At 44.6% G+C, this 12,285-nt stretch overlaps 1 protein-coding gene across 1 annotated transcript in view; it reads left to right on the top strand.

Moving 5' to 3' along the window:
• The window catches only part of LOC137330476 (tetraspanin-5), a 100,888-nt gene extending 88,984 nt beyond the window's left edge, over window positions 1–11,904 (top strand). Inside the window, exons 6-8 of the mRNA XM_067994501.1 lie at window positions 2,477–2,524; window positions 5,806–5,922; window positions 9,893–11,904. Of these exons, the coding sequence (XP_067850602.1) occupies window positions 2,477–2,524; window positions 5,806–5,922; window positions 9,893–9,958 (231 nt within the window). The 3' untranslated portion in view covers window positions 9,959–11,904. The remainder of the gene's footprint in view (window positions 1–2,476; window positions 2,525–5,805; window positions 5,923–9,892) is intronic.
• Window positions 11,905–12,285: the final 381 nt, after the last annotated feature.

The raw sequence follows: 12,285 nt of genomic DNA, 5'->3' as shown, positions 1-12,285 counted from the left end.
TGCCATGGGAATCGTTTACGTCCACATGAGAGGGCAGACAAGGCCTCGGTTTAACGTCTCAGCCGAAAGATGGCACTGCCGACAGTGCAGCACTCCCTCAGTACTGCACTGGGAGTGTGAGCTGAGAATTTTGTGCTCAAGTCTCTGGAGTGGGACTTGAACCCATGACCTTCTGACACAGAGACGAGAGTGCTACCCACTGAGCCACAGCTGACACTTAAAGGTGTATTGCTGCGAGCAGTAACGCATTCTGTTCAGTCCTCTGGGCTAGGGGAGAGAAAATCAGCCCTCCTCTTACCCCCCCCCCCCCTTGCTGATTGACCCTCCTGGGGAGTGTCACTGAGTAGACATCGTGTGAGGGCAGCATTGGGCTTGATTGTTATATTGCCACAGTTGGACAGCTGACCAACACTTGCTGTCCAGGCTTACACATGAAACACGGTAATTTGGGCAAGGTACCAAGGGGACCAGTGTGCACATCAGCAGGAGTTATCACCTCCAAAAGAAAACAAGGGGAAAATGGGTCAAGGATGGGGGTGGGAGGAGGAGGAGGGAACCAAGCAGAAATCTTTAAAATCAGCTGTAACGTTTGTCTTTTCCGGTTATCTATCAATGCCTGAGGCACCTTATTGCTTCACTTTAAAAGCAATTTGAAAATGGCAGCTCCGTCTGGGAGGCCAGCCATTAGCAGGTGGAAATTTTATACATGACTGAACTTATTTTTTAAAAATGTATTGATTTTTTTTTTCCAATGTTAAGTTGGGTGTATTTTAAGAGTAATGCATGACCTTGGGAGATATATAGATGATTTGGACTTGGGGGCACAGACTCAAAATTTTCTAAAAACACAAAAAAGGACGCGGCAGTGAGGAGGACTGTACAAGACTTCAGGAAGGCAGACGCAGATTAGTGAAATGGGCAGACAGGTGGCAGGTGCAATTTAATGTGCGTTAAGTCTGAGGTAAAACGCCTTGGGAGGTAAGACAAGGAATTTGAGTTTACACTAAATGGAAAGACTAATAGCTATTGATGAACAGAGATCCTAAGGGCTTATAATTCCATGAAAGTAAAGGTTCAGCTACATAAAGCCATTAAAAAATGCCAACATTTGGATTTGATAAACAGTTAAAAAAAAAGTAATGAGAAATATATGCAAAATATTGGTTAGACCACAGAGAGATTAGAGTGTGCAGTTTTGGGTGCCCCATTATAGAATGAAGATTAAAGTGTACAACGTGGATTCGCCAAGGATTGGTAATGATAGTTCTAAGGAGAGACTTGAGATACTGGGATTATTTCCACCGGAGCAGAGAAGGCTAAGAGGAGATTTAATTGAGGTTTTTTTAAATTTATAAAGGGGTTTTGATAGGATGAATAGGGAAAGACTTATTTCCTCTTGTTGGAGTCAGTGAAGTGGGATTGTCCGTTTTAAAATTGTCACTAGAAGAAAGGTCAGGAGGAATTTCTTTATGCAGAGAGTTGTTCGAGAGTGGAATGCTTTGAAAAAAGGGAGAGGCTGAGACAGAGGCCATTGCATCTTTGAAGGGAAAATGGGATAAATATTTGAAGCAGAGGGAGATACAGGGCTGTGGGGAGAGAGTGGGACAGAGGGATTAGTTTTGGATTGCTTTAGCAAAGAGCTGGCGCAGACACGATGTGCCGAATGGCCTCTTTCTTTGCTGTAAAGTCCTATGGTTCGATATTCCTGCAGTTCTCCTTAAAAGCATGAAGTCAACACAAATTTAACTATTTATGATGGTTTCCAGTAAGTGAACCACAAATTCATACCTATCTGATGGGCAAATAGTGAAAATGTAATTGACTGTCATACCCCTGCACTTAAACTGGTACAGAGAGAAGTCGTCTACACACACATAAATGTCTAACCATAAGGGCTGTGATGTTGGTAGAAAGCCTCGGGGAGGGTGAAAAGATTTACCAGAATGGTAACGGGGATGAGGGACTTCAGCTGAGAGACTGGAGAAGCTGGGATTGTTCTCCTTAGAGCAGAGAAGGTTAAGGGGAGATTTAATAGAGGTGTTCAAAATTATAAGGGGTTTTGATAGAGAAGATAGGGAGAAACTGTTTCCACTGGCAGGAGGGTCAGTAACCAGCTGCCGGATTTAAAGTAATTGGCAAAAAAAGCCAGGGGGAAGATGAGGAGAAGCTTTTTTACTCGGCAAGTTGTTATGATCTGGAATGCGCTGCCTGAAAGGGCGGTGGAAGCAGATTCAGTAGTAACTTTCAAAAGGGAATTGGATAAATACTTGAAAAGGAAAAATTTGCAGGGCTATGGGGAAAGAGCAGGGGAGCAGGACTAATTGATGAGCTCTAAAAGCTGGCACAGACACGATGGGCCGAATGACGACCTCCTATGCTGTAAGATTCCATGATCCTATAAGCCGTTATTTAATTCTTGCGGTAAAGCTTACTTTTGCTAACATTTAATGTTTCAATACAATCTTTTTTTCTGCAGGAGGATGTCATTAACACGCAGTGTGGCTATGATGTAAGACTGAAAGAGGTGAGTAAAATATATCCAAGTGCTAAAGAGATCTTGATGCTAAGCATTAAATGAACTCTTTAAATTCAATTTTGGCTTTCTACATCAAGCAGTTAGAGCGCAGACATTTTGCAGTGTGGGAGTATTAACCTTCAGGGTATATTTGGATTTCCGTTCCTCGCTCTTGAGTTTCCCATTTCAGCTGTGTTGAAGCAGGGCGGTACCAAGTGTATGGTAACTCCCCGCAGAGTGGAGGGAGAGTTGGCTGCAGGGCGTTCTTGTGCACCTTCTCGTAGTTGGCTAGAGTTGCTTTTGGTAGTGACCAGAAAGCAGACATTTCCAGCCTTGACTCCGGTTGCATTGCCTGGAAAGGCAAAGGATAAAATAGGAGCAGGCTAGGCCATTCAGCCCCTCCAGCCTGTTCCGTCATTCAGTTAGATCATGGCTGATCTGTATCTTAACTCCATCTACCCGCCTTGGTTCCATATCCCTTGCCAAACGAAAATCTTATCGTTCTCAGTTTTGAAATTTTCAATGGAGATATTCATCCTCGCTGGAAAATCCCAGATGGATCTGCTGCTTGTCCATTTTGTAATTGCTAATTGTGTCCACAGTGTGTTTAGAGACTTTCTCTGTTGACTAGGAAGGATTTCTGTTCCGGTAAGACCGTGTGCACGATCGTAGGACGAGATGCAAATTTATGCGTTAACGATCTGTGTTGAAATGGTGTATTCATTTCATTTGACTATTTCAGGTTGGAGATAATTTAATGGTGTTGCAGTAAAATATGAATAAAATACCTTCATCAACCTCACCCCGTCCCCTACCTATTTGACAGTCAAATAGTAAAAATGTAATTGTGCTGATGTGATGCACTTAAACACTGCAATACATTTGTTTCATTAGAGGACAATTAGAAACACTGGAATCATTTCCTAGGCTTATCTATTTTGCAGTTCCAGACAGTCCAAAATCGACCACTGTACACATAGAAGGGCTCACAATTTGCGCCTCGAGTGAGAAAAGATTGAGAAACCCTATAGTGATACAAGTTTGGGGAGGACAGTAACATTGCTCTCCTCTTCCCCTACCCCAGACATTTTTTGCTGCCAATACCCTCGTTCGTGCCGTCTGCACCTCTAGACTCGACTGTTCCAATTCTTTCCTGGTCGGCCTCCCACCCTCCACCTTCGGGTCAGCTCATCCAAAAACCCTGCTGCCCGTATTCTAGCCCGCACCAAGTCCTGCTCGCCCATCCCCTTGCTGACCTACGTTGTCCCCTGATTTCCCCCCCCCACCCCGCCACCCCCGGATGCCTGGGTCAGACCATTTCTCCATTAAACACCACCTCCAGCTCCTAGTCTATTTTGCCTTTCTTCCAGTCCTTGGCCCACACCATTTCCGCCAGATCAGATTTCCACTAGATGAGGAGTAGGACATTCTGGGACGTTACTAACGTAGAAACTCTCTTCGGTTTGGCAAGCCTGACAAACTCGCAGTCACCCCACCACACAGAATCCACTGACTGCATGGGGAAATAGGGCTGAAGTCGCTGCCTCCTACAGCCTCTAACTCCTCCGTTGCAGAACCACTCTGCAACTAGCAAATGATCAGACAAATACTTGGTTCGCAACACGTACTCTTACGATGCAGAATTATCACACGTACAATTATCTCAAATCCTTACTGCCTGTTGTAACACATGCCTGGTCACTTCCAACATGAAGCAAGCACGGAGTCCAGTTCTATTTTTAAATTTAAAAAAAAATTCTCCAAATTTTTATTCGTAAAAATAATAATTATTATGTTATAATGCGAGTTGTTATGATCTGGAATGCACTGCCTGAAAGGGCGGTGGAAGCAGATTCAATAGTAACTTTCAAAAGGAAATTGGATAAATACTTGAAGGGGAAAAACTTGCAGGGCTGTGGGGAAAGGGCAGGGGAGTGGGACTAATTGGATAGCTCTTTCAAAGAGCCGGCACAGGCACGATGGGCCGAATGGCCTCCTGTGCTGTATCATTCTATAACCAGTCCTAAATACTGTTGTGATTTAAAATAAAATATTGCGACCTATTTCCAACATAAGAAAGCATGGTTGAGCTGTTTGTGGGAGCTTGCTGTGCGCAAATTGGCTGCCTCATTTCCCTACATTATAACAGTGACTGCACTTCAAAAGTAATTCATTGGCTGTAAAGCGCTTTGGGAACGTCCTGAGGATGTGAAAGGCGCTGTATAAATGCAAATTCTTTCTTCTTTCTTTTCTTGTCCGTCTTCACTTTCTCTCTTTTTCTCTCTCTCTCTCTCTCTCTCTGCCTACCCTGGAATCCGCCATCTTGCAGATTAAGGTCCGGAGAGGCAGGGAGAGGAAGCATGTGGGTCAGCCAGGAAATTGTAAACACATCCTGGATCCTGTTCATGGGCTGCCACCTGGACACCCCTTTGTGTGTAAAAAGAACCAACTCACTTCCCTTTTTTTAACTTCAACATCAAACTTTAAAAAAAAATAAGACTGTGCCCTCTAGCATTTGAACCCTTCACCAGATAGTAAACAATTTGTCAATCCCCTTCCATTAGATCATCTGTTTTCATTCACACAATATGGTTCCACAGAAATGTAGCTAAAACCCATTAACTTCTAGAAAGAAAGGCAGACTTGCATTTCTATAGCGCCTTTCATGACCTCAGGATGTCACAAAGCGCTTTACAGCCAGTGGTGTACTTTTGAAGTGTAGTCACTGTTGTAATGTAGGAAACCCGGCAGCCAATTTGCGCACAGCAAGCTCCCACAAACAGCAACGAGATAATTTAATGATGTTGATTGAGAGATAAATATTGGCCAGGACACCGGGGAGAACTCCCCTGCTTTTCATTAAAATAGTGCCGTGGGATGTTTTGCATCCACCTGAGAGGGCAGACAGGGCCTCAGTTTAACGCGTCATCTGACAGACAGCGCCTCCCTCCCTCAGTACTGCACTGGGGGTATCAGCCTAGATTTTTGTGCTCCAGTCTCTGGAGTGGGACTTGAACCCACAACCTTCTGACTCAGAGGCGAGAGAGTGCGACCCCACTGAGCCACAGCTGACGCTAAACTGTAAAAGTAATCTCTGCACCCCCCTGCTGTGGCCAGCTATCAGATTTGAGTACTCCCCTGGATTAATGATCAAAAAATAAATGTTTCAAACCAAACATAACAGTGACAAGAAGCTCACAGGGCGAGTTTTCCTAAATACAGGCTCCGCAGAATTTCCACTGGAATTTTATAAGCTGCTGATTCTAATGCGGCATTCACTTTAATTGCAGGTCCTTGAGCAACAGAATTATATTTACACTAAAGGATGTGTAGGGCAGTTTGAGAAATGGCTCCAGGAAAACTTGACTGTGGTTGCAGGAATATTTATTGGAATCGCATTGCTGCAGGTGAGGATTATTTTCACGCTGCGGTGCCTTGTAGCTCTCATCCTTGTTTTTTAAATCCCTGCATGGCCTCGCCCCCCTCCCTATCTCTGTAACCTCCTCCAGCCCTACAACCCTCAAAGATCCCTGCGCTCCTCCAATTCTGGCCTCTTGCGCATCCCCCGATTTTCATCGCTCCACCATTGGCGGCCGTGCCTTCAGCTGCCTGGGCCCTAAGCTCTGGAATTCCCTTCCTAAACCTCTCCACCTCTCTTTCCTCCTTTTAAGACGCTCCTTTTAAAACCTACCTCTTTGACCAAGTTTTTAATATCTCCTTATGTGGCTTGGGGGGCAAATTTTTGTCTGATAATCGCTCTTGTGAAGCGCCTTGGGGACAGTTAAGCTACATTAAAGGCGCTGCATAAATGCAAGTTGTTCAGTTTTTTTTTTAACGTGTGGCTCGTCTAGAAAAAGAGGATGGCCTGCTTGCGTTACGTGATTCTCGCTGGCACCTTTTTAGGGTTAATTTTACTGGAACATTATAAAAGGTAAACAGCGATCCCCTGGAGACTGGGTGGTGCCGTGGGAGAGCGTGTTTCCTTTCCAGCTCCGGGACCTGGGCCTGATCCAGCTTGGGCAGAATACATCAAAGCGTTTTCTCGCCAATACAAAATAAAATTCACTTGGACGGTCTCCCAGTTGCTAGGCGACACGACTGCACAGTACCTACCGATTGGGCCTTCTCGCTGAAAGGCCTTGAGAGTGGGTGGTGTGCAAAGTGACATTCTTTGGTTGCACTGTAAACTGCGTCTGCTCGTGATACGAGAGTGCTTTGTTACTGTCTCTCTAAGGCCTGTGTCTTCCCCTGTTTGCTAAACCTGGCTAAAAAGGAGACGAGGGGTACCGAGTGATTATTTGTCACGTCTGCCTTTTTGCAGCCAGTGGCGAACAGGTGGGGGGGGACACATCTGTTCGGAAAGGGGGAGGATTTCCCACTCCCCTCACACCGCCATCCTTCCGCTGCGTGAGCACTAAAATAAAGCAGACGGAAAATCCCATTTAAGTGCAGAGAACCCATTCGCCTACAGCCCATCCCAGCTGTTTTTTGGCGGTGGGGGGGGGGGAGGCGGGGGAAGTGAAGTGGGGAGCACCTCCTTACCTGATGGGAAGATCTTTGTTTGAGTTTTAATTTCCTGTCATCTTGGGTCTGTGTTCACACACCAGTCGGCACCTGGAGGGCCAGTCCAGATGTGTCAGAGCCGGGGCACAGCTGTATTTTGAAAAGATTCCTCCTGAGCTTCCCATGTCCTTTTTCAAAAAAGAAATAATTATCTTGTACGGACAGATTATTCTCAAAAGGAGTTGAATATTTGATCTTAACTTTTGTTTCCCCAAAGTCTAGGTTTACATAAAGAGATAGGAACCAGAAAAAAAATGTAATTCAGCCTGTCTGGTTTACTCTGTCATTTAGGTGCACTTTATGGACTGGAGACTCTACATCCTCCTCCTGCTGGTGCCCTGAGTCCTTGACCCCCTCCTCTGTTAAATGCAGCATGTGTTAATTTGATATCCGAACGGTTTGACTGAATCAGCGTGTATCTTTGTGTTAAACCGCAATCTGTTCCAACGGTGTGAAGCTCGTTTTATATTTAACTTCAGCAAATTCTGCACTTGGCTCACTGGGGTAGGGTTCTCGCCTCCGAGTCAGAAGGTCGCGGGTTCAAGTCCTACTCCAGAGACTGGCTGATTCTCCAGTGCCAGCATTGAGGGAGTGCTGCACTGTCGGAGGTGCCGTCTTTCGGACGAGACGTTAAACCGAGGCCCCGTCTGCCCTCTCAGGTGGACGGAAAAGATCGCATGGCACTATTTTGAAGAAGAGCAGGAGAGTTCTCCCCGGTGTCCTGGTCAATGTTCATCCCTCAACCAACATCACTTTTAAAAAAAAAAATTATCTGATTATTTATCGCATTGCTGTTTGTGGGATCTTGCTGTGTGCAAATTGGCTGCCCCGTTTCCTTACATTACAACAGTGACTACACTTCAAAAAGCACTTAATTGACTACCAAACACTTTGGGACATCCTGAGGTTATGAAAGGCACTACATAAATGCAAGTTCTTTCCTAAATGTCTCTGTACTATCAGCCTGTCAAACCTCTTCCTCATTTTTAGAGTTAATAATCTCTTTCCTTTTCTTTATACATCAATGTTTGAAAACCACAGTGTAATACTGCTTGTTTTTTTTTTACCATCTTCATTCCTCAGTATTAAATGTCATGCATCCTGTTCATCTGCACATTTGCTAAATTCCTGTGGACCTATGAACTCTATCCCTTTCCTCCGCGCATCCTGTTTAGATTTACCGCAACTTCAGTTGTCTGAAGCTTAGACATTCTGCAAACATTACTGTCCCCGTGATAATACGTGTGCTGGTCAGCAGGGGGTCCGAGGACTGACCCAGGCTACGGTTACAAACGCCGTCACTGAGAGAACTTCCCTTGTTTTCCTATTTCACATGGGATTCATTATCCAAAACTTCCCTTGACCCCAATACTCTCTCTAACCATAAGACCCATGTAAAGCTAAATTGACCATTCCACTGTAATTTGTAGGATTCCATTAAATCTTGCTTGCTAAACTGGTATATTGGCTTGGAATTCCTGCCGTTTAATCTCGCTAATTGTATTTGAATTGCTTCCGTTACAATAAACGGCTGTGTTTTTCTTTTCCCCCCACTGCAGAAGTGGAGTTAGCTGATCCTGTAGTTCTGAACTTTTTTTTTTTTGGGAGAGATTGGCGTAACACAAGTGTTTACCTAGTCTTCCCTCGCTCATCGAGCTTCAAAAAACATCTCTGCGACAACATCCCCACACGTTTACTCAGCAAATGGTCTCGGGAGAGTGAGCTAAATTAAAGCTGCTCCCCTTGCTTTTATCTTGCGGTGTGCAGCCGGCCTTCCAGTAAACCCGCTGCCTTGCGGGCCGGGGGTGGGGGGAGGGGCGCGGGGGCGGGGCGGGGCGCGTGAGTTGGGGGGGGGGGGCGGGGGCTGGTGAGGGTGCAGTCTGATTGGACGTATTCCTGGAGGTTTCATCACATGACCTCCCACATCCAACCACCCCGCCCGGTCGAACAGCTCCAATATTTTTATCCCTAATAAACAAAATTTACAGTCTGTCAAATAAAACCCATCAGGGAAGAACTGAACAGGGTAGAGCTCTTTTCTCTAGAAAAGAGAAGGCTGAGAGGTGAGCTGATGGAAGTTTTTAAAATTATGAAAGGGTTCGGTAGGTTAATGTAGAGATGTTTCCACTTGTGGGGGAGTCTGAAACTGGGGGCCATAAATATAAGATAATCACCAATAAATCCAATAGGGAATTCAGGGGAAACTTCTTTACCCAGAGAGTGGTGAGAATGTGGAACTCGTTCCCACAAGGAGTAGTTGAGGTGAATAGCATAGATACATTTAAGGGGAAGCTCGATCAACACATGAGGGAGAAAGGAACAGAAGGATATGCTGATAGGGTGAGATGAAGTAGGGAGGGAGGAGGCTCGTGTGGAGCATAAACACCGGCATAGATCAGTTAAGAACATAAGAAATAGGAGCAGGAGTAGGCCAATCGGCCCCTCGAGCCTGCTCCGCCATTTAATAAGATCATGGCTGATCTGATCCTAACCTCAAATCTAAATTCATGTCCAATTTCCTGCCCGCTCCCCATAACCCCTAATTCCCTTTACTTCTAGGAAGTTGGGCCGAATGGCCTGTTTCTGTGCTGTAAATTCGATGTAATTGGTGTGGGAGATGTGAGCGATATAAAAACCTTTACATTTCACCAAGCGCTTAGATGCATTTCATTGGATGCTCGTCCCTTTGGAATATTCAACAGCTTTTTTTTTTAAAATGACCATTGTGTTTCTAAACCAAGTCCCACCTTTGTTCTTTAAAATTCAGTGTTTCTTTTTTTCTTCCCCCCCCCCCCCTCTTGCTCTCTCTTTCAGATTTTTGGCATCTGTCTGGCTCAGAATTTGATCAGTGACATCGAAGCGGTGAGGGCAAGCTGGTGACATCGCTGCCCACCATAGGTGAACGTGGATGGCATCAAACACAGGACACGAGAAAACCCAGCAGCCCTCTGAATGTCACTTGCGTGCTGAATGTTCCGGGGATAAGGGGGCAGGGAGAGATAGAAATGCATGTGATGCTTTGAGAAATGGTTGTTCCCACTCCCCCCCCCCTCCCCCTCCCAACCCTCCCACCCACCCCCCTCCCAAAAAAAAAGTGTGACTTGTGATTGGAATATATGCGGTCGCTCCTGCAGTCACCTAAATGCCCAGAGGAGACTTGAAACAAAGCAGCGTTAGTGACAGTCCGGCTAAGCTGAAGAGTGTCCTTTCTACTTGCAGGTGTACTGTGAAGGGTAGTTGCGTTGAACATGATTTCAAAGATAGTGAGGATGATTAGACGCTAGCGCACCAGAGATAACCGTCCTGCATTTGAAAGCACAGAGGAAACACCCCTCTCCCCTTAGCCTGCACAGTGAAAGATTCAGACTCTATTTTTCCTAAAAAAAAAGATATGATTTTGATCATAAAATTTGCAGCACAGCAGGAGGCCATTGGGCCCGTCGTACCTGGGCCGGGGTGCTAGCTCTTCAACGGGAGCTGTCTACTGTAATCCCCATTTCCCTTCCCCGTGCAAGAAACCTTGTTTTATTTCTTCCCTCCCTTCCAGGTGAAAGCTTGCCAGCATCTTGAAACACAAGGCCAGGGGGGTTTCCCTGGTAACAGAATGAAAATGAAGGACCTTCACGTAATTATTTAGACCGTCGAATTTCACCTGCCTGTGCGACGGCACAGTAATTTGGTGTTTCTGTGAAGTTCTTTGCCAAAAATATATAAGCCTTTTTTTGTAAGTGGGGGGAAAAAAAGGGACAGTGTTCCTTACCTAGTGCTGTTCAGTGGTATTTTCCCTTTTTAAAACTTCCTTTCTGTTCAAAAGAAGGTGATTTCCCTTCATGTAAATAAACGAGTAGTATGTTATATTTAGGAGAGGTGTCCATGTCTTTAGTTAATAGGTTTTCGTAGAAGCACAATATAAGTTACTGTAGGAACAAAGCAATTCATAGACATGTTTACGGTTACTTTGTTAAAACAAAATCCTAAGTTAATATAAAAAGTTTTGAAGTACCAAAAGCATTCATACACAGCATTTAATAGAAATGCAATAAATTGATCACTTAACCTGCTGGCCATTTGTTCAGTTTCCTCGGTACTTGCTCAGTCTGAGCAAGTAATAACTGAGATATAATAGTGGCCCCTTTTATCTTGCAGTGTAGCCCAAGGTGAAAGCAAATGCTAAAACTGGGTGAGTTGTAAAGAATGGGTTTTCCTAGTGATAAATATTCAGTATTACTTAATTCTAAGTCCCTAAGTCCCCCTTGTACCTTTTCTAAAATTCTGCTTGAATCCAGCTTCTGTGCCAGTGATCGGGTTTGATGGTTAATGAGCATGTTTAATCAGCTGTCTGCAGTTTGTGATGCGTCGCATGAAACTTGCTGAGATGTCTTTTTCATGAAATATGAGAACTGGGTCTCCCTCCTACTCCATGCAGAGTATTACATTATCCACCCAGATTACACTGGACCAATCGAATCTGTGAAAGTTACTGCAGTACGATCCACGGATGAAGATACTGCTTAGTTGAGATGTCACTGCACTGGTTTGTGGGTAGCGATAATCCGTTTTTAAACAAAATAAAACCCTTTTGTATACTGAAGGCCATGTACTTTCCAAATACTAGCTTTTCACAACCAGTGCCAAGATCATCCTTTTCTATAATTTATTTCCTGTGACGAATCCTCAAAATATATTTGCAGCAGTAAACGGGAGTGTACGTTCCTTAATTTAAACCTGTCGGAAATGAATAAAAATGTCACTTTTTGACTTTAGTGATGAAACTTTGAGAAGAGAAATCTGCCCATGGCACAATAAAGAGAATAACTTTTTTTCCACATGTTGGGGTCCTGATTTCCTACACTTATGAAAACACGTGGATAACACTCCAGCACTGCTTTCAAAGGTCATCAGAGTCTTACCTTCTACATCTGGACAACTCCTGGCTTAAATCAATCAAGGGCAAGGGGAGGGGAGGGGGTCCCCAAACCTCCAGGATTGTCCTGGAGTCTCCAGGAATTAAAGATTAATCTCCAGGACACCACTGCGAGCAAAGGCGGGAGAAAAATAATAGCGTTTAAAAACATTTTTTGTGTTTCTACATTTTCTTTGAACACTTCCGTTAGTTGTTAAAGTATTGGAAATAGGGGGGAAAATGGCTGTTTGACCAACGGTCAAGATTCACCCAATCTGGTAACGAAAAGTCTGTTCTTTTTCCA

Source organism: Heptranchias perlo, chromosome 1, assembly GCF_035084215.1.
Source record: "Heptranchias perlo isolate sHepPer1 chromosome 1, sHepPer1.hap1, whole genome shotgun sequence".
NCBI lineage: Eukaryota > Metazoa > Chordata > Chondrichthyes > Hexanchiformes > Hexanchidae > Heptranchias > Heptranchias perlo.
Note: the sequence above shows the minus strand (reverse complement) of the source record. Positions and strands in the feature narration are given on the sequence as shown.